We start from the raw sequence: 26,160 nt of genomic DNA on the forward strand, positions 1-26,160 counted from the left end.
CCGCCGAGGAGGGAAAATCAGGAGGAGGAGGAGGAGGAGGAGGAGGAGGAGGAGGAGGAACGGGAGGCGGAGGAAGAGGAAGAAGAAGAAGAGGAGGGAGGAGGAGTCGACCCACCTCGCGAAGTCCTAGCCCGCAGGCAGCGGCGCGACGCGCCGGGACGCCCGCCTGACCAAGCTCGGGGAAGCCGGACGGCTCCGGGCCGCAAGCAAGGCGGGCTCCGGCTCCCGCCAAACAGACCTTGCCGGCCCGGCTCGCACTTTCTCGCCGCTCAGTCTCTGCCGAGAGGACCTTGCGTCAAGGCTGCCCAGGGAAAGGCATGGAGCATCTCAGCCCCCCCAAAAAAACTTCCTCCCGGATTTGTAGCATAGAGGAATGTGAGCGCCGGAGCCGCGACTGCTCGCCCTTTCTCCGCCTCGCGCCGTATGCCCCTCCTTACTTCTCCACTAGCCCCTCGCCCTTTCTTTTCTCTCTCTCTCTCTCTCTCTCTCTCTCTCTCCTTTCTCTCAGGCTCGCCTTCTCGCTCCTTCACTCTCCTTTTTCCCCCTCTGCTTTTTGCGAAAAAAAAGGGGGGGGGGGAGAAAAAAGAAAGAAAGAAAAAACCAAAGAAAAGGCGCAAATCATGCACAATATTGTCTTTTGCGGTTTATCTTCCTGGGGAGAAACTTTCACCTCCTCAGCCGGGCGGTGAGCGCGAGACTGATAGCAGCAATCATTCCTGCAGATAAATGAATTGAAAGGACGACACCGTCCCCCCCTTGATGAATGGGAGCAGGGGGAGGTGTCACGTGCTGCTGACGCGGGCGCCCATTGGTGTGCCCACACTCCCCCCTCCTGCAGCCGCCGCGCCAACGGAGGGCGCGCCGAGGCGCCGCGCGCCGTTCATTGGCCCGCCCGCCTCATCAATCCCAGGTATTGTAAAGCGCTTGACATCCCCTTTTGACAAACAGGGCTGCCAGGAGTAGCAACTTTTTTTTTTTTTTTTAGCCAAATTTTTCCCTCTTCTCATGGAAGAATTGTTTTGCCACGATTCCTTTTCCTTCTCGCAGTGATATACATTCCTTCTCTCTTCTGATGCCTCTCTGTCTCCCATTCCCTCTCCCTCTTCCACTCCCTCTCACTCTTATTTCTATCTCTATCATCTCTCTCTCTCTTTTTCTCTATCTAGTCCTTCTTCAGACCTGCTCTTAGCTGAGCGATTAGCTACTCCGGCCGTCTCCGAGAGTAGGAGGTGGGGATGGGGCTGGTAAACACAGCTAAGGCACTTCCAGAATGTCCCGATTCAGCAACTTTCTTTTCTTTCTTCTCCCCTCTACCCCCACCCCTTCAAGGGCAGCAAAGGAGGCTTTTGTTATTTGCTCCTTTTGAAGTTTGCTTCCCTCTTGCCTCGTCCCCCTCCTGTTCATAATTTAAGATCTCGGTAGCACACGGGCACTCCACTATGAATTTACAAGAAATGTGATTTCTGAGGGTAATCGGCTGCCTCGATTTTCTCACTTTTATCAAATAAACCAGGCTTCCTGCGCTTCCCTCCCCCCCCCCCAATAAGCACAGGTGGATGAGCTCTCTTAACTTTCCAGATTGTTAAGGTGACATATTTTTGTGTGTGGCAAATTGGAAACATTGTTGCCGAGTTGGGGTTTTTTTTTTTTTTCCTTCTCCTGGGTTATTCTTCTTTTTTCTTCCTTTTCCTTAGTCTCCCTGGTTTGCCCCCGCTAACCCCCTCCCTCTGCACTCCTGTTCCCAACCGAGGCCCCTTTCATTCAGGTAAAACTGTAAATTTCCCAACGCGCCATTGTTCTTCAATACTGCCCAAAGCTCCCTAGAAATCCCCGAATACTTTTTTGGTATTTAAATCCCCGATAGATAGGACCAATGTAAATTTTGTGACATTCAAACCTTTTCTGGTTCACAAATCAGTCACCCTTGTCACAGTTATTGAAATTCCGCAACTCGCCACACCAGGACGGTGGAAAAAGCGGGCGCGGTCTTTGTTGCCGACCAGGCTTTTGATCGCCAGAGAAAATTTACTTACCTTCAGATGAGTGAGCAGAAAAAGAAATAACACTCCCTTTGATTTAGTTAGGAAAATGCAGACATTTGGATTCAGTGCAAACATACAACACTCGCTTGTTTTCGCGATGCGGCCCTCGATTAACCTGTCTTTGCCCAGCGCAAAGTCTATTCAACAACTGCGCGTAGTTGCTTTTTGTCCCGTCCACAAAGAGCCATTGACTATATATTAAAATGATTGTTGAAAGGTAGAGGAGTATGGCACTTAAAAGCAGGAAAAAAAAATCCCTGTGACTCAATCAATTAAGGCGAGCAACATTTATGCATTTCAAAAAATGCACGCAGATGCGGGGGGTTGGGGGATGAAGGTTGCATTTCTGGAAGCTCTGTTTAAAACCCAACAGCCCCGGCCGGCCGGCCGAGGGTTTAGCTGTAGCGTCTGCATATTCATTAGGTCTAATTATTTTCTAGTAAGGAAAACACAAAAAGCCAAGAGTCGGAATCCTTCAATTTGCCCTTTGTTTCTAACTTCATTTGGCTTCTTTGCAGCTGAATCAGAGCCCTAAACTCTTCTCAGACAAAGAAACCTCAACTCATCCTTTCACTGGCGGCCCCGTTAGGAAACTCACCAGTGCCCCAGCGAGAGGAAAAAATGAAAATGAATATTTTTTTGCCCAGTCGCCCGCGCGGGCCGCACCGGTGGGAGGAAGGCAGGGTCAGCGGCAGCCTCTCCTCGCCTTTCTAATTTTCTGGTCTTTTCATCGACTAGATTGTCGCTTGGTGTTGGCAAGATGAGTTGCCCTTTCCCTGGGCTCTGCCGGCTCAAAACTCCGCTTGTGTATCTGGGATGGTTTCCCGGTGTCTGAAGGGACCTGGCCAGCATTTGCGCTTATTGTGCTGGGAAATAGAAATTTGAGAAAGGAAAAAAAAAATCATATGTTCTGTCCCCAGCAACAAGTCAGTATAGCAGCCCAGTATTCCCCACCAACTTTGAGTGGAACCAGGTTGGGGAATGGAGGGAAAAGGGCTATGGCTTGAGGGGTGGTTTTTCAAAAACAAAACAAAACAAAACAATTAGACAGTTTGTTCAAAAGATGTATCAGAACTACTCAAGGGGAAGTTGGATCTTGCCTTCATTTCAGTTGTAAAAACCTTATTTGCAAGGAGAAGTTTTCTCTAGAGGCTGTAATAGTGTTCTCACTAGGGAGAACAAATATTGAACCCACCTCGCCTGCCGTTCAAAAAAAAAAAAAAAAAAAAAAAAAACAAGGGAGGGGACCTGAGGGGGAATGGTAGCCGTTGGGAGGGGGAGAGGGAAAATAATTCTTCAAAAAAGAAAAGTCAGTCCTCTCTCTCCAGTCCGTGGAAAATCCAAGGGGGACGTTGACAAGAGGGTATTTTTAGGAAACGCTTCCAAATATACAGGGTAAGAGTGAATGTGAGGAAAAAAAAAAAAAGTTGTGGGTTGTAGAAGTTATCAAGTGGGATTTGCGGCGCTCTCTGCAGGAAACGCAAGCGGCTCCAGTTCAAAGCCACATGCACCAACGTGACATATAAGCCATTAAAATATCATCCTGACGGCTCATTTCTGCTTCATCATACATTCCCTAACTGCTTCCCGAAAGCTGGAAAAGGAGAAATGAAGGATGACCGCCTCGCTGGAACCACAAAAGAGAGGCTTGGAGGGGTTTGTGGTTCCCCCTCGGCCACCCCAAAGTGATGTGCAGAAATGAGGCGATCCCGGCAACAGGTGGAACGGGGTAAGTGTGTGAGTCCAGGGGGCAGATAGACGGGACCTGTACAGCCAGCTGCCGGGTAGCAAGCGCCCTTCGCGGGGCCACTGGCACCCAAACCCCACTGGGGAAAGAGGCCCAGCTAGACTTTCTCCCCACCCCCTCCCTCATTAGCCCCCCAACCGTGGGCATAGGCCCCACCCCATTGACATTGAGGGGAGGAGGGGGCCCTTCCGCCAAGGGCAGCGCTGGGGATGAGTCCATCTTTTCTTCCCAGGGAGGGGGGGGGGCGGCAAGGAGGACGAATGGGGTTCCCACTGGCACCGGGACCAAGACCAGCTTCTTACCCACCCGCCTTTCCTCCCCTCCTTGTAAACTGCCTGGGTGCCCCACCATAGGCGCAAGGAGGCGAGTCGTGGCGGAGAGCTTTCTTTTCACCAAGTGAGCGGGACCCTCTCCAGGAGGAGGACCCCCCCCCCCCCTCCAGGCAGCTTCTCGCCCGTCCCTGCGAGGATGGCAGAGAGGGACCCGGCTTCCCCTTTCCAGGGTCAAAGGAGCTAAGTCAGCCTTGCTGGCAGCAAGATGATGGAACTTCTCCGCCCCAACCGGAGGGGAGATGCTGGCTGGGTCAGCCGCGGGGCCCGGATCCTCGCCCTCGCGTATCCTCGTCCTGCTTCAGGAAGTTGACCGCTGGGATCCGCTCTCTGCGCGTAGCGGGCCACGGGTTCGGGACTTGGCTTTCTTTCTCCCAGATTCGAACGAGGGCTACGACTAGTTCTCTGGGGAGCAGGCCGCAGCCGCCTAGAATTCTGATCAGTATCTTAGACATTTAGGGACACAGGAAATTTGGAGCAAGTAAGGTGGGAACTGAGTCGAGATGTGAAAGAAAGCTAGGACTGCCTCAAAGGCTCGACCGGAAAGTTTTGGGTTGATGAATGAGGTTGGCGGTCCATGGGGACAGCTGGAAGCCAGCGAGGTCTTAGGAATGGAGAAGGGGTATTGAAGGGCTGTACCTTGGCCGGCACTGTCTGCAGGAGGCTCCCTATGGATTCCAAGGCCATATTTCTACCCACTTTCGAACAGCATTGGCCTCAGAGCGACCCAAGGCGAGGCACCAACTTCCTTTCCTCTATCTAGCTGCCGGCAGGTGGGGGTCGGGGGTGTTCAAAGAGACAGTTAAATGTCCCGGCTTGTCCTGCTGGCAACCCACTAATGCATACTCTTCTTTGAGCCCACGGAGGTCACCCAGCCTTCAGCCCGCAGCCGGGAAACCCCGGGACTCTTTCCTCAAGGGAGGAGAAAAAGGCGAGAAGGCCGTCACACAGTCCAGCCTTGTCTCTATGCTAAAGGGCCTGATGGAGGGGAGTCCGGGAGATGTCGGTGCAGCTGGCAATAGCAGACTGCGGGTAGAAGCCAGGAGCTTTTTTTGGTTTTGGCTTCAGAGCTCCCTGGCAGGCTGAAGGGCCCCTGTTCTGCACCGTCCCAGCTGAGCCGTGGCCGAGAGGCCGGCATGCCTTTGCCTGAGTGCCTGCGGGTTAATCAGTGCAGAGCAGCGTTCATGGCTCCCGGACTAAAATCTCTGGCTTGGAGAGCAGGCTGTAGGTGACCTCTGACCTTGGGCAGGCTTGAGCAGTCCGGGGCGACCCTACAACGTTCAGCCTCGGTGTTCCCCCAAAGAAAAACAGTGTCTTTTGCATGTACCCACTGGCCCACCTGCTTGGCTCTCCCCCAAACCAATTAATTACGGCAGCTGGCTGGCACCCTTTCCTCTTCTCAAAGTGTGAGGAGGAAGGTAAGTTCTGATGTCTCCAGGTTGTGCTCCTGACTCCTGATTAAGTAGCCATGGGAGTGTGCGGAGACAAACCAGGAGCAGTAATTTGAGGAGAACTTAGCCAAGCATTTTCAGAGCTTTTATATCCCTGGCTTAGTGGGGAACTCATGTCTAGGGGCCCAGGGATTGTTCCCATATTCTTTCACCCCTCCTTCTGTGAGATAACTGGCTTGCTAAGTGGGACCAGAGTTTGAACCAAAGGAGGAGATATTTACCCTGGTTCTCTACACCAGCCTGGTGATGGAGCTGCTACAGAGCAGCATAAGCTCTCAGCTGCCAGGCTGCCAGCCCAAAGCCCAGCCTCTGCAGCATTTGTTTGCATGCCTGTGGGTTTGTAATGCACAAAAGACTGCCAGGATCTAGGGGTAGAAGCGACCCAGGCCTCTTAAGCAGGGAGGGACTTGGGCAGCATTGTGGGTGGATGGGGCTCTCTAGGGAAACACACCCATTTTCCTCTGAAGCAAAAAGGTAAATTCTACTAATCCCAACCAACCAGGATGTTTCCAGTGCCAGATATCCTGCCATGAGGAAATTTAGAGCGAGGATGCCTCGCGTGCCAAACTTCCGTAGGAATGCAACGTTGGGCCCCGTTCTTTCCTGATTTGTGCAGGGAAGAGCTTATTACTTTTGGGGATAGAAGCCTTTTGTTTAGAAAAAAATTGAAAATAAATAAAACCCTCTGGGAAAAGGTGAGTCTACCCTCCCCCCGCCCCCACACACACCCCTCAGGCTTGGACCTAGAAAAGATAGAGGAAAGGGCAAAAACACACAAGCTAGTTCAAGCCCAGGTTGAGGGTTGAGGGAGAGAGAAAGAGATCTTTGAGCATAGAGAATTGGAAAGCCTTTGAGATAGCAGAGCCCCATTTGGATTTGGCCTGTGGTTCAACAAGTTAAACAATCACTTGTTCTGTGGGCTGGAGTGTCAAGACAGGCAGACGTCCTCATTGACAGAGGGCGTGCTGTGTTTGTCCAGCCTGAGACCTTTTCAATGACTGTTTGTCTTTCTAGGCCAAATTGAGGGTTGGGGCTGGGTGGATCGTCTCTCTTTGGCTGTTCCACTGTCTTTAGTGTTGCCTGACAGATGCAAAAGTCCCCAGGATGGGTTTCAGACTTTAAGATGGCCAAAGGTTTGGTAGCATTATCCACAAAGTGAATTTGATAAGGGATGCAAGTATTGCGGGAGAGGGGAGGGGTTGCAGTTCTGACATTCTTAACTAAGAACTGGAGCCAACCAGGACCAGATGATAGAAATGATACTTCCCCCCCCCCCCCATTGTGGTGAATTTTATACTAACTTTAAAAAATCAACCAATGAGGATTTCCAAATGGGTTTGAGGGTGGAAGCCATGTAAGGATAAGGGATCCCACACCACTATGGGCAAGATCTACAAATCCACAAAGAAATTTCTCTTCTCAATTTCAATATTTGTACCTCAATTTTTAACCTGTCAACCTCCCAGAGGACACCTAGCCCTCCTCATTACATTTTACTAAACTCAGTAAACTTAAAGAAAGAAATGGGAACTTCTCATACATTAAATTCAAATTCAAGAAGTTAGAGGTATTTGAACACTGGCTGGTGCTTAAATCCTATTTACAAGGGAAATCAACAAATGAGTTTCACAAAAAAATGTCTAGGAGGAAAATGATTTTTAATATTTTGTATCATGAAGGATATATTGTTTTGCAACGGTAGTTCCCAGCAGAGTGCTTTCTCTCACTTTAAAATTTGAAAATGGTTTAAGAAAGACTGAAAGACTCTTCAGACCACACTGTTTTTCACTCATATATTAAGGCCACACAATCTTGCCATACAAACATGTATGAAATTGTTTAACCAGTGACCATCTCTCTTCTTCTCAAACAGGCTCAAAGTCAGAAAATGAGATACAAGACTTCCTTGGTGATGAGGAAAAGATTACGGCTTTACCGAAACTCCCTAAAAGAGTCTAGTAAGTTAAAATACTCTTTCGAATATTGGTTTGCTGAAGTTATTCTTTTATAGTGGGAAGTTTTGTTTGGTCTTCTGGTGATGTTGAGTTGTGAGCTTGGAGATATTTCTTGAGTTCCAATGAAACTGAGAACAACACCTTGGCGTTTGATGCATTTGCACACAAATCAGTGACACAACATCCCACCAGCAGCCAGCTAATCCCCCTCAATGCCTACTCATCTGGACATTCTAGAATTAATATTTGACGACTCTCTCATTGAAACAACCACCCCTGACCTTCTGCAGTTCCACTGTCACATTATTCTATGACATATTCATCTTGAATTCATTTCCAGACGATTTGATTGGAATGAGGTTTGACATGTATTGGCTTCCATGAAAGGAGCAGACTTTGATCTTGGTGATGGGGTTTACATGATATGCATCATCTTTACCAGGGACACCAGCCTTCTGCAATGTGGCGGCAACTACGTTCCCACAATGTGGTGTCTGAACAGGGAGTGACTGACAGCCACTCTGTCAGGAATACCTTCATTGTGAAGAATTTAATTTAATATTCCATTTAGAATAAGCATATGATTTAGGGTTGGGTGTTTTCCCTTCCAGGCGCTTCTAGTTTTCCTCATTTCAACTATACCACCAACTGATGATGCTTGCCTCCAAGGTATTCCCTTGGTGGAAGGAAAATCAACCTTCTTAACAAAAGTTAAATGGACAACTCAGGAAATGGCTTTCTTCTATTATTTTGGGATAATTCGATGGTAGAATTCTCAAGAGAGATGTGCTTATTATGTAAATTCACTTGTTTTAATCCCTCAGTGCTGTTCTGGAAGGTCTTTGACCATGTTTCTTAATCTTTTGTCAAAAGATGTTTAGCAGAACCCTTGCTTGGAAATTAAATTTTATCCAAGTATATTTTCTTTCATACTCAGTTCCATTAATGATGATTAAAGCCCAAACTTCCATAGCAGAGGAGGGAAATCTCTTCCTTTATCTCCAAAATCCTAGATCTCATCTCCTTTGTACAATTTGGGCTGGGACATACAGTGGGCTCCTGGGGCTTAAGTTATTATTTTTTTTCATAAGACTAGAGACAACCTCTCACTGCAGGAATCTAAAGTCTGTCTGTGAATAGCCTATAAAGAGATATGTTTCTTGTTTGGGGTGGTAACCTGGCTAGAAACAGGGAAGAAAGGATTGAACAAGTGACTGCAGATCTAGATGCAAATATTCAGACAAGAAGGCTTGTTCTCGTCTAGGCTCTGTGTGGTGGCCCTCAGCTCCTGAGACCCTGCTCTGGGCATAACCTGCAACAGATAATCATCAGTTAGCATTGCTTAAAAGATCAAAGTGGAAAAATAGCCTAGCTATTGATCTGAAACCTCCCCCATTTCTTTCTTTTCCAAAGGAGAGAGGTCAGACATTCCCCTATTTGAACCAGTGATGTGAGGAGCTCTGGCAGATGGCAGGGCCACCAAATGTCATATTTCTATACAGCAGGGCTAAAAAATCACTTTAGTGTATGCTGTTGCTTTGGCCAGGCTGAGGTGAACAAAGGTTCTTAGGGCAGGATTCTGGGCACTGGATGGATGTTTGGCATCTGGTGGTGGAGCTTGCTCCACACAGGCCCCTACAAAAGCCTCCAGTGCTTCTTTGAATTCTGCTGAAGATCTCTGGACTGCAGAATGTGGTGGTTTTTCTCCTGCAAATCAAGTAGGAAAGTGAACTCAACAGGGCTGTAACTCCCAGCATGGTTAGAAATAGAATGCTCCAGCCAAGCATTTGGTATTGGGAGTCAGTGTGGTGAGATAACTTTCTGAAAGAAAAATTGTGAGCACCACTGAGGAACACCACTCCTCAGCCTGCCCTGTCAAGTCAATGAAGTCAGGACTCTTTGATACTTGGCACTGGAAGACTCAAAGAAACCACCCCGAAAACTAAAATATACCTCCCTGCCATCGGCGTTCCACCTGTCATCTGTGGTTACCTGGATACTGCTTTGGGTCTTATTTCGGAGATATGCCTTAAAGACCCTCGTGTAATCACCTAGAGTTCCCTGTCTATATTAGTGGCTAAATGGATTTTTTTCCCCTCCCTGTCTCTGTCCCTGGGAAAATGTCCCTCTAGGAGAATTCCTTGTTCCATTTCTGTGTTTAGCCAACGTGTGAACCATGTGGCTCTAACGAACTTGCAAGGATCAGACAGCCTTACTGACCTGCAGGTCAAGTAATCCCTGGCTACTCAAGAAGCATCTACCCGGGATGGGTCCATATGTTTTCAGTACTTCAAGAGAATGCTGCATCTGGGAAGGAGCTCCATGGGGCCAGGTTACTATCGGTGAATTTGGCTGAATCAGACATATCTGCCCTTTCGCTGTTGGCACAAAAAGCCATGCACATGTTCAGAGTTTTTCAAGGGTAAAGTTAGTAAGGGTATATAGCGTACTAACAGTCTACAAGTATAAAACCTCTGCTTCTTATCCCTAGAGTCTACAGAGTCAGGGCTTAGAACTTAGGGGGTCTACGAACTTGAAAGGGAAAAATTGCATCTTTATTTTCACCACTTTCTAATGGAAAGTTACATGTTTCTTCTACTATATGTGTTAACAAAAACAAGACTATTAGAGTCCACTGGCTTCACAAAGCTTCCAAAAGGGTCCATAGACTAAAACAATTTTAATACCCCTGTTCTCTGCTGTTATTCCAAGCTTTTGATGTAGGTGAGGTCACAGTTATATATTGAGGGATCCATTTTTGTGCAAATCAGAGATTTAATGGGAGCAAAAGTGGATGATGAGTTTGACAAACATCCTGAACAGTAGGTTGTAGATCATGTAGGTTCAGGTGGAAAAGAAGATATTTTTATTGCTGGACCACTGCAGAAGTATCCCTGCACTTAGGCCTGAAAGCTACAGGAGGAGTTGACTAAGCTCTATCAGAGTTGGTTAGGAGAAACATCTAGGCAAGGGGTCCCAGGGAGGAACACATTCATTTTGGGTTTGGGTTTTTTGTGTGTGTGGGGGGGGGGCTTTTTGTTTCTTTGTTTGTTTGTTTGTCTTTAGAAGCCCTTCATGGGTTTGGCCCACACTTGCCTAGACAACTGCGCATTCAACAGACACCTCAGCAGTGAGGAGCCTTGAAACCACTAAGACTAGGCCTGGCCATCACAAGGGGGAAGGGAAAACAGAGTGAGAGACAGGAGAGGAGGCTTCTGTGGCAGAAGGGTAAATCCCAGAAAGAGAGAGTATGGGAGGAGGTAAAAGCCAGGAAGGAGACAAATCCTCAAAGTCTAGTCTCAACACTATGTACACATCCTTGGTTTCCAGAGCAGAAAGGATTCGACTGTCAAAAGCTCTCCTTCAACCTTTCTTTTCCTTTTCTTTTTCCTTTTCCTTTTCCTTTTCCTTTTCCTTTCCCTTTCCCTTTCCTTTCCTTTCCTTTCCCTCTCTTCTCTTTTCTCTCTCCTCTTCTTTTTTTCTTTTCCTTTCTTTCTTTTATTTCTTTTCTTTTCTTTTCTTTCTTTCTTTCTTTCTTTCTTTCTTTCTTTCTTTCTTTCTTTCTTTCTTTCTTTCTTTCTTTTTAATGCTAACGCAGCATCTATTGGTCGCATTGCTTAAGCTCTTCCGCCGGCCAGAGGAGCAAAAGACCTGGACTTGTCAAAGCCAAGGGAAATTGTGTAAGTTAATCCCTCGCTAAAATGCGGCCCGAGCGGGGAACAATGTATTAAATGAAGAACGTCTCAAAGAATCTGCCAACCATTATAAGTAAGTTAATTATTTTTTTAAAAAATTTAAAAGAAACCCTTTTTACTGACCAGGAAATGTATAAGAATAGTTCTCCATGCTGGGGGTGGGTGGGGCAGCTCAATCAACTCCAAGTCAGAGTTCCTTGCAATCTGTCCAAACTTCTCACCTCGGCTAGGGATATGGGATCTTTTACTCAATCCTTACAACTTCTCTTAAAAATCCAAGCTTTCCTCTGCTTTGGAGGCCCTTTCTATGGCCGCTAGGGAGGCCCAAGTACCTAAGTTGGCATTTTTGGCTTCAGAGAGCAGGGCAGGCGTTAGGGCGAGCAGCCCTTTAAATCGCCAAGCTGTGCGGCCAGCCCTAGCCGGTCGGCGGCGCAGACAAAGGACACTCCCCCCTGTTCAGGCGGTACTAGGCTAGGCCGAAACTGAAAGGTTTATTTCCGCCCGCCGACCCCCACCCCAAGACGGTAGAGCCTCAGCCTGGGAGGGCGTCCGGCGAAAGGAGGCCGTGGGCCCGCAGTCCCTTTCACAGCCTGGGCTGGGAAACTTGGTGTCCACTCTTCTCAGAGCCCTAAGGGCTAGCGAGCATAGACGCAGAGACTCCGGCCACTGGCAACAAGTGGAGGGAGCTGAAAGTGGAAGTGATCGCGGTCCCGTTTCCCAGAGGCTCTGTTTGGCGTCAGGGTACAAAGCTTAAGACTGCAAATTGACACGGGGAGACCCGGGGATGAGGACCTGTTTCTCCTTGCAGCGTGCCCCTCGCCTCTGTTTCTTTGGCCAGCCGGCCCGCGGGGCGAAGGGGTTTGTGGCGGAGAGCATTCTTAGCCCCTCTCGGGAGAGTGGCGTGGGTTCGAGGCCAGTCTCTCCCAGGTCATTCTGGGTCTGGTCAGGGCCGGACTCTTGGGTTTAGGGGTCTCCGAGCGCCACTTGAAAGGAGAGGCTAGCAAGGCTAGGTGGGAAGGATAGAGTGGGGAGAAGGGAAAGGGTCGGGGAGTCCAAGGAAATGAGAGAAAGAGACATGAGGGACACGAGAAATTTCGGCAAAAGCGAGAAAAAATAATAATAAAGCTCAAGGGCTGCTAGCCTGAGAGTTTCCTCCGCTCCCGGACGCGTAGTCTGCAGTCCCTGGGTACAGCAGCCCCCTCCCCCCTCCCCCCGCCTCTGGCTCCGGGGACAAACCCACCAAGCAGGCCGCCATCCCCTCGCGGCCGGTGCTGCCCCGTCCGCAGGGCTGGACTGCCCGTCTAATAACCCGAGTATTTTACGTAAGGCGCAACACCCCCTCCCCAAAGTCGTGGTGAAAGAAGGCATAACCCAACCCCTCTCACTTCCTGGAGCAGTGAGGCAGAGCAGATCTACTCAGCTTTCCAGAGAGGAGGGGGAGGGGGCTCAAGAGGAGAGAAAAGAATCCGTGCCCGGGTCAGAGCGCATGAGCAGTAGAAGCAAGATATGTTGGGGGTAGGGTGGGGTGGGGTGGAGAGGCGCTGGAGCAGGAGAGAGAGAGAGAGAGAGAGAGAGAGAGAGAGAGTGAGTGTGTGTGTGTGTGTGTGTGTGTGTGTGTGTGTGTGTATCTGCGTGTGGCGGGACCTGTCATTGCTGACGTCGGGCCCGGCTGCGGGCCAATAGGCGACCTAGGCGATTGTTCCTCTCCGCGGGCCCCGGCCATGGCCCCGAATCTCTATTCACTTCCTCACGCGCCCCGCTGCTACCTCTGTAGTGTACGGGATTTCAAGTAGGCATTAAAGACTGAGGGAGGGGGGAACACACCCCGAAACTTGAGGGGGAAAAAAAAACTTTGCATAAGTTTTTTGTGGTTGTTCTTTGCCCTCCCTGCTGTCAGGTGACTGGCCTGAGCGACCTGACCTAGGGAGCTCTGGGGAGCCCCGGCCAGGATCCAGCAGGCCACCCTCTTTCAGCAGAGCTGGACACTGAAATTTAAAAAATGGCTGGGGCGCTTCCGCACCACCACCACCTAAAACATCACCGCTTCCCTCACTGCCATTTCCCCGCAGGGCTCCGAGACCCCTGAGTGCTCCAGGGGATTGGCTGCCAGAGCGCTCTGGGGGCGCAGGTCGGGCCCCTCTGGAGCACAGCCCGGGGTCCCCAAGCAACCCACAGACTCAGCACTGCGCACCCCACTGCCCTTTCCACCTGCCCTGCAGTCTCTCTCCCTCTCCCGCTCATGGAGCGGCAGGGGGCTCTACCGAACTGCTGCCCAGCCGGTCCGCAGTGGAGGTGCTTGGCCTCTTGCTGTCCATTCCGTTCGCTGCTGCCTCTGTCTGGCTCGCGGTCCCGGCGCTGACGGCAGAGGCCGTGGTGTGGCTGGGCTGGGCCTGCCCCCCGGGGCCCGGTGGAATGCTCGGCCCACGCCGCCCGTTCTCACGCGCGCTATTTGTCTCCACAACAGGTAGCAGCTCCGGACACCATGGCCCCCAGCTTGCTGCCGCCTCCAGCCCCTCGGTGTTCCCGGGCCTTCAAGAGCAGCCACCGCAGGCCTCCCCCAGCGGCACTTTGAACGGACTCCTGCGTCTGGGGCTCCCTGGAGACATGTATGCGCGGCCCGAACCCTTTACGCCGGGACCGGTGGCCCGCAGCGACGCCCTGGCAGCTGCCGCGGCCCTGCACGGCTACGGGGGCATGAACCTGACCGTGAACCTCACGGCGCCCCACGGTCCCGGTGCCTTCTTCCGCTACATGCGCCAGCCGATCAAACAGGAGCTCATCTGCAAGTGGCTGGCAGCCGATAGCCCCGCGCCCCCGCGCCTCTGCTCCAAAACTTTCAGCACCATGCACGAGCTGGTCACGCACGTCACCGTGGAACACGTCGGCGGCCCGGAGCAGGCCAACCACATCTGCTTCTGGGAGGAGTGTCCGCGCCAGGGCAAGCCCTTTAAAGCCAAATACAAACTTGTAAATCACATCCGCGTGCACACGGGCGAGAAGCCCTTCCCCTGTCCTTTCCCGGGGTGTGGGAAGGTGTTTGCTAGATCAGAAAATCTCAAAATACACAAAAGAACTCACACAGGTCAGTATTCGGCACTGTCTGTCTCGTGCGGACCCTCTGGGGGAGCAGGCGGCCTCTTCTGGGCCCTCGGGGCTGGATTTCCTCAAGTTCCATCTGGGTGGAGGGAGGCTATCTTGGTATTTCCATGACCCAAGTCCATAAAATACTAATTATGCCCTTCTATTAGAATCACATAAGTTTCCTGAGCCTGTGTGTGGAGGAAAGCAAGTGATTTCTGCTCTGTGAGAGGGGGCGAGTGTGAACATACTTGGGTCTCTGTGTGTGCAGATGTGTGTTCGCTGATCGAGCTTGATTTGCAGGTTTTAAAACAGCACTGTTCCCCAAAGTCATAAGACATAGTACCAATTTCATTTTCTTGGTCCTTTTGGAATCCTGAGGCAAGTGCTCTTCCCCTGGTGGACTTGACAACCTGACTACCACCTGAACTGAGGGATCATCGGGCCCTTGGTGTCTTCTTGACGATTTGGGGGTCTCATGGGCTGACTTTGCCCAGGTTTTGGACCCTTGGTGACCTGACACTTGGGATGTTTGACAAACTCCTTTGCTTTAGCAGAGACCAAGGAGACTCATCTGCCTTATATGTCGTTTACTGAGCTGTTAAGTGAAATGGGGACATGTGTCAACCACATCTGTTAGTTCTAGTTAACAGAAAGAACAGGAGCCTGCTGAAGAGCATGCAAAGTTGAACTCCTCTGGCCAGAAGCATCTCTAATTAATGCAATTGCAAGGAGAAAGTTTTCACACTTCCCAGAACAGCCTGTGAAGTTACATTAATTAGTTTAGCAGCCGATGTTTGTATTCTCTCTAGCTAGGGTTTTCTCACCCAAACACCCTAGAAGTTTAAGAAGGCAACATCTCCTCTCCTCTATTTTGGGGGCCAGAGAAGGGGACTGGTGGGGAAAGGAGAAGATAAAATAAGTTCCAGCTTGGTGCCCCCGGCTTCTCTTACTCTCTTGGGGCTCTACCTTACTCACCTCTCTTCTTGGTGGCAATATCAGCAAGGATTGAAGTCAAAGGACTCCCCCAGGCTGATACTGCTGGGGAAAGAAACTTGCAAAGCCTGATTTCTCCCCCAAGCCCTGCAATCTTGGGGAAGGTCCTTGGCCAGGACGCTGGCACAGGTGGAGTCCAGACCAAAGTCCACTCTTAGTTTCCTTTATTTCCATAGTATATCTAGAAATGTACAATTTCCCCCCCCCACTGTTTCCAGTATCTTTCCCACCCCCTCCGCAAGCAGTTGTTCCCCTTTAGCGCTCTCCGAGTTTCATCCCAGAGGAGGGGAGGAGAAGTGAGGCCCCATCACCTCCCACAGGCCCGCTGACTCCAGGAGTTGATGGCCCGTACTGCGAAGGTAGACGCGCAGTCCTGAGCCAGAGAAGGAACTCATTTTTAATGACGGGTTTGTTTTTTTTTTTTAACAAACAAACTTTTACTGCTCTTTGCCGGCCTACTGTTTGAAGTCCATGAAGCAGAAAATGGTTAAATTCTTAGTGCAATCGACCTACAGCAGAGAAGCAAGTTCAGTGCGCCCGGGCTGGCTCAGGTTTGCGTCCATTCAGGACAGAGTTTTAAGTGCGTCCTTTCCACTGGCAGTCCTGACTCATTATCTCTGGAGTTGAAAGAAAGAAAGAAAGAAAGAAAGAAAGAAAGAAAGAAAGAAAGAAAGAAAGAAAGGAAGGAAGGAAGGAAGGAAGGAAGGAAGAGAGAGAGAGAAAAAAGAAAAAAAAACCTACTGAGATTCTCCTGCTCCAGCGTTTCTCTCAAACCCCCCCTCCTAAGTAATGAAAAGACAGAGAGAGGGGGGGAAAAAAAAACAACAAAATGTTTCTCAAATGGCAATAGACCTCACTACAAATTATTCATGAAGACAGTTCTCGATTCAACAGGAAAATAATTGCCTTTTCAAATATTAATGGCGTTTCATTTCCTCGAGTCGCGGAAGCGGCGAACAGGAGCTGATTTCTCAGGAGTTGAGATTCTCCCGGATCTGAAGCCTGGGCCCGGCTTGGGAGGCAGCTGCCCCAAGCCCCATGCCGAAAGGTTTCACTTTGTGGCGGTCACAGCAATCCCGGAACAATGGTGCCGCCGCGAGGGAGATGCGGAGCAGCCGCCGAGCTCGGCCCGACCCGGCCGCCTGTCCCCCAACCCCCCCTTCTCGGGACCCCTCAGCTGGGGGCTCGCCCCACCTTCCCCGCCAGTCGTTAGAGAGAGACAGGGCGGGGGGTCCCAGGTAGAGAAGTGACCGCGCCGCTACAGAGATGCTCGGTAACCTGGTCCAGCCACAAGTGCGAGAAAATGGCGCTAGCCGAACTGCCCCGCGGCTTCCGAACTTTGTCCGGCGGGCCTGGCGCAGGGCCGCGGAGGAGGCCGCTCCCGGGTGCTGAGCCTCTGGGAGGAGACTCCGGCCCGTCTTGACTTAAGCCCCAGGCCCCGGCCGCTCCGGACCGGCTGCAGGGTCCTGGCCCTACCCTGCCTCTGCACATCCACCCACCCACCCAGGGCGCAGCGCCCGGACACTGTGGGAAGGGAGGGGGCGGGAAGCAATGTATGGGGGGGCGGGTGGGGGCGCAGTGTTAAGCGTGAAGTCCAGGGGGCCTCCTGCAGCTGGGGAGAGGCCGGGAGGGCGCGAGTGGGCGCGGCCTCACCTGGCATCCCTGGGGCCTCAGAACTTCCAGACTGCTCGAAGTGCCATGCTTTTTCCCCTCTGCTCCTCGTCTGGGATGAAATCATTGTTTCTGTTTTACGTGAATGTTCAACGAGGTGCTGGCAAGATGGGATAAGTGTGCAGGGGAATATTGGGGAAGGGGGGCGGTCAACCTCAAATTCTAGTCCTCCTCTGTGTTCTCAGCAAATCTTGTTTTCTTTTGCAGGCCCTGAATTGCATGGTTCTTGTAAGTAATCTTAGAAAGAAAAGAAGGAAGGGAGGAAGAAAAGTTTTAGTTTTGCAGATGCCAACAGGGATCAGAGAGGAGAAAACAAGGGGCAAATAGGGACACTGATGTATTCTGCATCTTTCTCGTTTTTGTTTTTGTTTTTGTTTTAATAAAATGGTACCAGTGTGCCGAGAAATGGCAGATGCCAGCACCGCCCAGTGTTCCACTGTATTAGCAGTACTCCTGCAGGGTCAGAACGCAACGACCCGGCCCTGCCAGAACCCTGGGCTCACTATCCGCAGCCGCACGGAGGCAAGGGTTGTGCGCAAACCTCTGACTCCGCCTGAGCTTCAGCCCGGCTCAGGAATAGGGGCTTTGTGTGTTCAAACCTGCCCCAAAGCACCCAGCCTTCCTGGAAGCGGCGGAGAAGCGACCACAAAGGCAACAGTCCTCCAGCCATGCATCGCTTTCTTAGCCAGACGCTTGGTAGCCTTTCTCTCAACCCTGGGCGCCCGGTGGCATCCATTGTTTAAAGCGCCTAGACACTTCCTCTCCACCTTGCCACAGCATCTGCAGCTCCAGCAGGAACCTGGGCTTCCGGGTTCTTGGGGTCCTTTCCACCCCCACATTCCAGCGAATCCAGCCGCCAGTGAGCTCCAGGATTGGGGCTCCGTCTTCGGCGAATATTTCCACCCTAACGCGCGCTCGCGCCTTCCCGCGGCTCTATAGGGCATCGCACCACGAATCCGAACCCCTCGCGGGTCTACCCCGGCTGCCCGCTTGTCCTGGCCTGGTCTGATCTCAGCAGCTGCGCTCAACCCGAAGCCGCCGAGCTCAAGGGTGCGATTACGCGAGAGGCCCCGGATCCCGCCTGGCGCGGGCAAACCCTGCAGCGCCCGCCTCTCAGCTCAGGCCTGCAAGGCCCGAGAGCCGGGCGTGGGTGGTCTGGGGAGGCTTTTCGACCTCTCAAGTCAGTTCGGACTGGGAGAGCAGGCTGCCAGCGGCAGCGTCTCCGGGAGGCTGCTGCAGCAGCGTAATAAAATATTATTGCCGGCGCGCGTATCTGGAGGGATCCCGGACGGTTTAGGCAAGATTTGAAGAATGCTGCTAAATGTTTGCCCTCAGGGGGTAGAAGGGAAGGGGGAGGGGGCTCCATTTCCCGTAAAAATCGCGTCTGAAGTGAATCATTGCTCAGAATACCTTTTCCTGCAGCACGAATCCACATTATGCACATATCGTGTGCAACGGCTGCGCATCTTTAAATTATTCCATCACCTTGGCGTTTGCACAAAATCTACTCTAGTAAATAATTTGGGCCATGGTAGGGTGCGTGCGAGGTTGACTACTGTGTGTGGGGGGTGAGGGGGTGATGGGAGGAATACAGACGTTTGGCTAGAACAGCAATTTTAAAGCAAACGGACGCTAGCTCCTCGGTCAACTCTATTCTCGGGCAAAGATACTTCTGGTTCCGAGTGGAGAAAATTTGGAGGAAAACAACCAGAGTGGATCAGGATGGAAACTCGACAAAGATGGAGTCTTCATCGCTCCTCCTCCGTACCCTCCCCCGCCCCCCGCTCCGGGCCGGGCGGGAGAGGGGGAGGGGTGACGGCGTGCTGGAGGAAGCTCGGGGCGCGCTCTGAGCGGGCGAAGGGGGTGCTAGTCCTGAGAGGCCAAAAGGAAAGAAGGTTTATGAAAATCTTCTGTGGGTCTTTTTCTAAAAATGACAGAGAAATTGAGAAGGGTGTTGAGGCCAAACTGGGGCCACGACCCACGCGCACTAATGTCTCTGCGTTGCCTCCACCAGGGGAGAAGCCCTTCAGGTGCGAGTTCGAGGGCTGCGAGCGGCGCTTCGCCAACAGCAGCGACCGCAAGAAGCACTCGCACGTGCACACGAGCGACAAGCCATACACGTGCAAAGTGCGCGGCTGCGACAAGTGCTACACGCACCCCAGTTCTCTGCGTAAGCACATGAAGGTGCATGGGCGCTCGCCGCCGCCGCCTAGCTCTGGCTACGACTCAGCCACGCCGTCTGCCCTGGTGTCGCCCTCATCGGACTTCGGCCGCGACCCGCCGGTGGCCTCCTCGGCGGCGGTGGCGGCGCGTGGCGCCGACCTGAGTGAATGGTACGTGTGTCAGGGCGCGGGCCCCTCCGCAACCGCCCCCGCCGCACCCCCAAAGCCCCAGCCACCACCTGGTCCCGCCGCTGCCGCTGCCGCCACCGCCTCCGGTTTTAGCGCTGCTGCTCTGGTTGCCGCTTCCGGTACACTGACTGCTTGTCTAGGCGGGGTTACTGAGTCTTGAAGAGAGGGTGAGGAAGGAAGAAAGGATGGAAGGGAAGGAGGGAGAGAGGGAGGAAGGTAACCGCTAAAAGTTGTTAGAGCTCATTGAATATGCTAATATAATATCCATTATTTTAAAATATAAATATGGTTCCCATATTTATTCCGCAATCACACCCAGCACCCTGCACCCACCCCATCGACGCCTTCACTGAGTAGCGTGACACCAGTGTTTGGGTGGAGAAAGTACAGAAAGAGACGAAAGAAAAAAAAATACACATTAGGAGAGTTTATGTGCGAACTTGGCAGCTGCAGGCGGTGAAATTAAGACCACAAAGTCCTCTCGTGGTTCACAGAATGTGAAATGTTTTCCTCGAGGCCTGGGCGGCTGGGACTGCCACCGGGACTCCCTTCCCAGCTTCCATTGGGAGCCTCCTCGAAAGTTCCAATCGCAGAAGGTGGCAGAGGGAATCCCTGAGCCATTATCTTGCCTATTTCCTTCTACTTCTGCCTCCCTACATTCTCTCCTCCTTCAGCTATCCTCTCAAACAAAAATGCACAAGTCCCAGGCCCCAACATTTCCAACTACTTATACAAAGGGTTAAAAGGGAGAGAAGTTTAAGCACCTACCCCTGTGGATCACATGCCATTCTCCCAAGAGCTGGCCCAAGCACCCAGAAATATCTGCTCCCTATACTTATACCTCTGGGATAAGGTGTGAGTCCTAACAACCGAAAATGCAGACAAAGGAGTGCTAGAGGGGCTTTAGGATTCAATGCTCTGAAGCCTCCTGGGAACAATCACCCTCTCCCCAGCCCCCCTACCCTTGTAGAAGAGCTGCCTTTGAAATCTTGTGGGTGCTTGGCATTGGGGGTGCAGAATGGGCCAATGACGTCACCGAGCCAAGGCCTCCACAGTGAAGGGATCTGGCCTAGGGAACAGTGCCTGGATGAATCTCATCAATTCTGGGATAATCTTTGTAAAAATTCATACAATTGTTCGTCTTATTTTTTAAAAGGTGTGGGGGGGGGAGGACAAGAGAGATTAACTTCAATAATAAATGTTTTAAAGGCAAATACCCAATGGGTCTAGATCGAATGAGTATTCGATATTCTGCGGACCAAGTCCCCAGATAAAGAACCAGATGTTGGGGGCAGAGGAGAGGAAAGTCTGCAATTGTTGCCAAGGAGGGGAGGAATCAAGGCCTGTTGCCCAGCCTCCCACCCTCTGCAGGGAGGATGGGGCTGCCCCCAAATCCTTGCTAACATGAGGGAGGGGGGTAGAAAGAAAAAAGAAGGGTGAAAAAGCTTTGGTAGACCTATCCCAATCCCCTAAGAATTGGAAGACGGGCACTCTGTTAGTCCCACCTAGGGGGAGCCCGCTAGACTGCCCAACAAGTCCTGGCCCTGCTACTCTGCTGGGTTTTCTTCTACAGCCTCCCCTTCAGACACTATTAGACAATTCTCACTCCTGCCCTGCAGCCCCACACTTTCATCAGATAAACAATGTCCTAACTGGAATGGGAGTGTTTTCAGTACCTCTCAAAAAAAACCAGAATCTTCCAAACACACACTTAGTGAATCCATTCTTGTGGAAGTGGCCCGCAATCCCCTCCCCCCACTCCTCTCACCCGTACAATGGAGTCCAGAGGCCGCCTGGCCAAGGGCCGGCGGCCTGGAGCAAACGACTCGTTCCCATCGGGGAAACACCCGCCCCACCGCCAAGGTGGAGAGGGCATCTGCAGAACTTGCTTCTTCTGACGTTTAAAAATTCTTCCCTCTACAAATCGGACTCATTCCTTTCTCTTCTGTTTCTAGGCCCCTGTTTGCCTTCCACTCCCATCCAAAATAGTGAAATAAAATAAAAATGCTTGGTCGGCCCCTAATAGCCTTTAATTTTTCATTTGCTTGTTACAGATGTCCACCGCGTTGCTCGCAAGGTAATCTCGCCCAACGCAGCTGAGCGCCCGCATCTAGCGCCTGCGACATCAAAGGGTCCGCGCACAAAGCAATGTTTCTTCGCCACGGTGCATCTTCATGGTAAGTTAGGATTTCTATGGCAATGGGCAAGTTGCACTGAAATCCTGAAAGGCCGAGCCTGGAGCCCGTCCAGGCTTTTCATTAAGGACATAATATTTACGTCTAACAGGCCTTTTTTCTTGTGTATACAAGTATATATTTTTGTTTGACGCGGACTAAATCATTTTCATTTAATTTCCGGTAAACAAAACCCACGCGAATGGGCACTTGTTCCCGATCATAATAAAAATGGATAATAATGTGAGGGAAGAAAAGGGCCGCTTGAATCGCCGCTCAGCCCCCTTTGTTTCTGCTTTCTGCGGTGATCAGAGGGCGCATTTGGGTTTGATGGCGAGTTTCTAAAGGCGAGGAAATGGTTTGTAAGAGGGGAAAGAAAAGGAGAAAGGTCTAATCAAGCTCGGGTTGTTCAAAGAGTCGGGTTTTGGGGTTGAAAGTGTGAGTTTGACGGTGCATCAGCATGCCGCGTTAGGCTCGCCATGGAAATGCGCGCGGGGAGCGGCCGCTTCAAAGGCGGCACACTTCACTGCAGACACTCTATTAAGATACATTTGCGCTGACCTTTGCTTTCACGCCATTTAATACTGTCACTACGTTCTCCACTATATACTTCCTCTTTGGAACCAGCGTCGCCCGCGTTTAGGGGTTCACCCTACACTCCTGTGGGGAGGGGGCGTTTTGATGCCAGGGACGCATTCAGGAAAGGAGGAGCCGGACTCCGTGCACCTTGACTGCGCCCCCAAAGAAGCTCCAGGGTCAAGAGTAAATAACTTTAGGGCAACCTCAGAAGCTTAACAAATGAGCATCCCCAGCTCGATTTTGTGCAAAACGCCTCTCTGCCACTTGAGCAGGGTAGAGGCCTGAATTTGAAAGGGACTTGTGGAGGGGACACACTGGATGAATCTAAGGAGTTCAAACTGTGCCTTTGGGACATTACCACTCTGGTCCCCAGATCAACCCATTCTGCCCCCTCTATCCCAGAGGTCTCTTGCAGGCCCCCATATTGTTTTTCCCTAGTGTGGGGCATAGGATACCCATCAGGCCTAGGCTGGCCCTGGGCATGAACTCAAGAGCCCAAGGCCAAGGGGATAGGGAAGATGGCAGGAAAGTTAGAAGTCCATGTTCCCTTAATTGTCTTGTTGTTTATTTTATCCAAGTACCCCAGTGAATAGGGGAAAAATAAACACGGTGAAAAAAAAAATCAAACAGTAGAGTCTTCTTTAGTGCCAGTCCTTGTGGTTGAATAAAAAGGATGGTCCGCTTTCTATTGAGCTGAGAAATCTTTGAAGTGGGAGTTATTATCTGAGACATTCCTGCTTGTCGTCCTAACAACGCTGATGAAACGTAAAAGGTTCTTTGTCAGCGATTTGTTCTCCTCTCTGTCAAACTCCCTCTGCCCCGTTAGTTTCAAACCGTTTCTAAAGAGATAAAATCAAACTTCTTAAAAAAAAATACATGCACAGTACACTAACTGATAACTTTAGGACTCAGTCCTGCTAAGGAAAAAACAAAAGCAACACAGAGACATCAGGCCCAAGGTCTGTGGAGGCGCACAGATGTTGAGGGGCCTTTTGCACAGGCTCTGGGACATGGGGGAAAGAATGCAGAGGAGGTGTAGGCAGAGGGTACATACCCCAAGCACAAACTGTGTGTCCGCTTCTCTCTGCACTGGTCTGCACTCATCAGTCCCAGTCAGGTCACTTGGATGAACCTCCTTTGGGGACCCCTCAAACTCCCAATATTCTTGCCAAGGATGCTTGGAACCTTTGACTGCAGCCAAGCAATTGTTAATATTTTCTGCTCCTTCAAAGACAATCTCTTCTAAAAATAGACCCATTGTGTGTTTCTTCCCACTAGCAGCAATCAGCAAGCCCTTTTTGCCATTAATAGAAAGTAGAGTGGCTTGAAGGAGAGACATTTTTATCATTTCCTGTTTTCTTCAGATTCTTGGCAATTGGAGTTCAGAAAGTTCAGTTTACAAGATAGTGTCCCCAAAGTGCATGCAAATACCCTCCTCCCATCCACGTATGCAGTTCTTCATTTAATATTGTGCCCAGGAAAGAAAATTTCACCCTGTCCAGCTTTCCCCAAACCTCCCGATTTGGTTTTAAAGGTGGTTTACATACATAAGGATGTACTGGCCTCCCTACTCTGTGTGTGCTGAATAAATGATTTGTAAAGAAGTTTCCCCAAGCTGTAACCCATGCTGTTATTATAGTTGCTGCAAAATGTTGTCTCTTATATTGATTTTTATTTGTTTACTGGAAGTCCCCATATGTTTGTTTATATCACTAATTTATGGGAAATGTAATGATTGCAATGAATGTGAATTATACAGACAGGCAAATGTTTTGTAATCATAAATTCACACACACGCGCGCACACACACACACACACACACACACACAAGAAGCCTGACTGAAACCTTATACTATTTGGTACATCTCTACCCACACTGTTTGTGATTTATCATCTCTCCCCCTTAGATCCTTAAATTATGAACTAACCTGAAAGAAAAATAAAAGTTGTTATGTATTTGATTGAAAGTGATTGTTGAATGAAAAAACATAGTCGAAAGCTGTGGCTTCATCTTGCTGTAAATATGTAAAAATGGATTAAAATCTGTGATTCTCTTTCCCTCCAAAGAGCGTTGTGTACATGGAGCTCCATTTTGCTACTTTCTTTGGTAATAAATGTTGTGACGTTTCCCTTCCTCTTTTGAATTCGAGTGTCCTGTTATTACTTCATCATCCAGGGAAAGAATTGGGGCCCTCCTGAAGCCTCCAGTCCTTTTCCCTGCCTCTCCCTCAGGGCTTTACAGAAACACCTCGGAAGCCTAGTGGTTCAGGACAGCAAAACGGAGGGCCCCACCAAAGCGGCCTTTGTGAAGGAGGCCTTCTCCGTCCCCAATTTCATCCCACTAACACTGGCACTCATCAACCAATTTCCGTCACAGAAGACAGAAAGGTAAAACGATGCTCTCAATGGCTTCCTGGAAAGGTAGCCTTCCCACCGCTGGGACAAGTCGCACCCTTTCACAAACCACTTCTCACTTCCCAGACAAGAGCCCAGTAGTCATCCGGAATAAACACAGGCAAAGAACAAGCGAGAGTGAGCTGGCTTCAAGCCCTGCCTACGTCCTGATGGGGTACCTCGGGCACAGTTGCCCGCAGGAGTCTTCCTAGCTGGATCCCACTCCCTCCCGGAGTGGCGGAAGCTCAGACCTCACGACTCCCTTCAGAGAGCTGCGAAAGGCCAAGCCGTTAGACTGGCTACAGCCCACAGCGACCCTTTCCTGGGTCCTGACCGGGATCTTCAGTGGGCTGTAGCTTCGAGTGCGGAAGCCCTATTTGGTCCTGCCACTAGAGATTTCAGATGTGGCAGAACCCCCTGAATCGTCAGAGCCTCGCTCCCACCTTCACCGCGCTCACAGAGCCTGGAGGGCTCCTACGACCCCCTCGCCCGGCCCCCCTACTGCGCAGGCGCCGCGTCCGCACACGCTCCGCCTGGCCTCTTTCAACTGGTTCCTGTGGGTCTGGCGTGGATCGGGGGCTGCGCTCCGTGGAAGGGTCACAGCTGTTGGGGTTGGGGTACTAGGGCTCCATCGAGAACACCTTAGAGATCGGCTCTTGGGGCAAAGGCTGCAGTACCCAAGAGAAGGTTGGGGGAAGGGCCCCGGCTCGCAAAGGCGATAGGGGGACGCGCGCGTGGGAAAAGAGCGGCCACAAGGGGAAGGCCCCTGGGGCCGCCAAGACCCGTCCGAGTCGCTGGGAACCGCGAGGGAGGAGGGCCATAGGATGTTAGTACTGGGATTAGCGCCCCCTCCCGTCCCTCTCGAGGAAAGGTCCCCCTCCTCCGGCTCAGGGACAGGTTAGAGGGGCCTGCCTCCACTGCCGCTTCCGTCTCCCCGACCCGGCCTCCTGGAGAGAGCGCTCGTTAAATCCGTTTCACCGACAGAATCGCTGCGCTGGGGAGCATGGGGGTTGGGAAGGACTCTCGGGCTCAGCGCTTCGCTCGGTGCGCGCCTGGAGAGAGCCCAGAGCCAGGCCTTTCCCCTGCCCTCTGTATCCGTCTCCGGACAGCAATGTGCCTGCCGCGAGGGCCCCGGGGGGGGGGGGGGGGGTCGGGGGGTTAGGGCTCGAGCCATTCCTGGGAATGGAGGGAGAAGAGAGTGTGAGGAGGGATGGCTGCCCTTGGCAACTCGTGCTGGTCGTGCTGCGAAACACCTCAGCAGCCCCTGACGCCAGGAGAGCTCAGACTTCCTTCCAGAAACCACTACTTTTTGGCAGAAAGTTGAATGGGGTAGCCTCTGGGGGAGGTTGCATTCACCGGTGCCCTAGTGCCCTTGGCTAGCCTCACCCTAGGAGACGAACTCGCGTGTCCTCTGGGGGTTACCCACCTCCCACCGCGCAATGGCGGCGCCAAGGGCAGTTTGGGGGTATCTTAGCCTGCTAGTGGTTTCCACTGAGCTTTTCCTCCACTGTCCTGTGCTTCAGTTTCCTCATCTGGTAAAATAGAGTTTGAAAGACTCTCCTTCACTTTGTTGGGTTTGTTGTTGTTGTTGTTGTTTTTTTTTTTTTTGAGCGTTAAATAAGATAATCCTTGAAACATTTAACATTGACATGTTGTTAAGTGCTTGTTAATGTTACTATCGTTACTTTATATGACTCC

At 51.2% G+C, this 26,160-nt stretch overlaps 1 protein-coding gene across 4 annotated transcripts; it reads left to right on the top strand.

The window, feature by feature from the left end:
- Nucleotides 1-3: 3 nt before the first annotated feature.
- ZIC4 (Zic family member 4) lies at nucleotides 4-24,212 on the top strand. 4 transcript variants are annotated; one of them, XM_043595193.1, is made up of 6 exons: nucleotides 4-910; nucleotides 3,518-3,771; nucleotides 7,443-7,527; nucleotides 13,684-14,301; nucleotides 18,979-19,297; nucleotides 21,370-24,212. In XM_043595193.1, coding segments are annotated over exons 3-6 (1,008 nt in total). In that variant the 5' UTR covers nucleotides 4-910; nucleotides 3,518-3,771; nucleotides 7,443-7,457; the 3' UTR covers nucleotides 21,371-24,212. The 4 variants fall into 4 exon arrangements, with proteins under 4 accessions (XP_043451128.1, XP_043451127.1, XP_043451126.1 ...); XM_043595192.1 differs by having other exon boundaries at nucleotides 4-3,771; XM_043595191.1 differs by lacking the exons at nucleotides 4-910; nucleotides 3,518-3,771 and adding an exon at nucleotides 4,035-4,468.
- The last annotated feature ends 1,948 nt before the right edge of the window (nucleotides 24,213-26,160 follow it).

The sequence above is a fragment of the Prionailurus bengalensis genome, chromosome C2 (genome assembly GCF_016509475.1).
Source record: "Prionailurus bengalensis isolate Pbe53 chromosome C2, Fcat_Pben_1.1_paternal_pri, whole genome shotgun sequence".
Taxonomy (NCBI): Eukaryota; Metazoa; Chordata; class Mammalia; order Carnivora; family Felidae; genus Prionailurus; species Prionailurus bengalensis.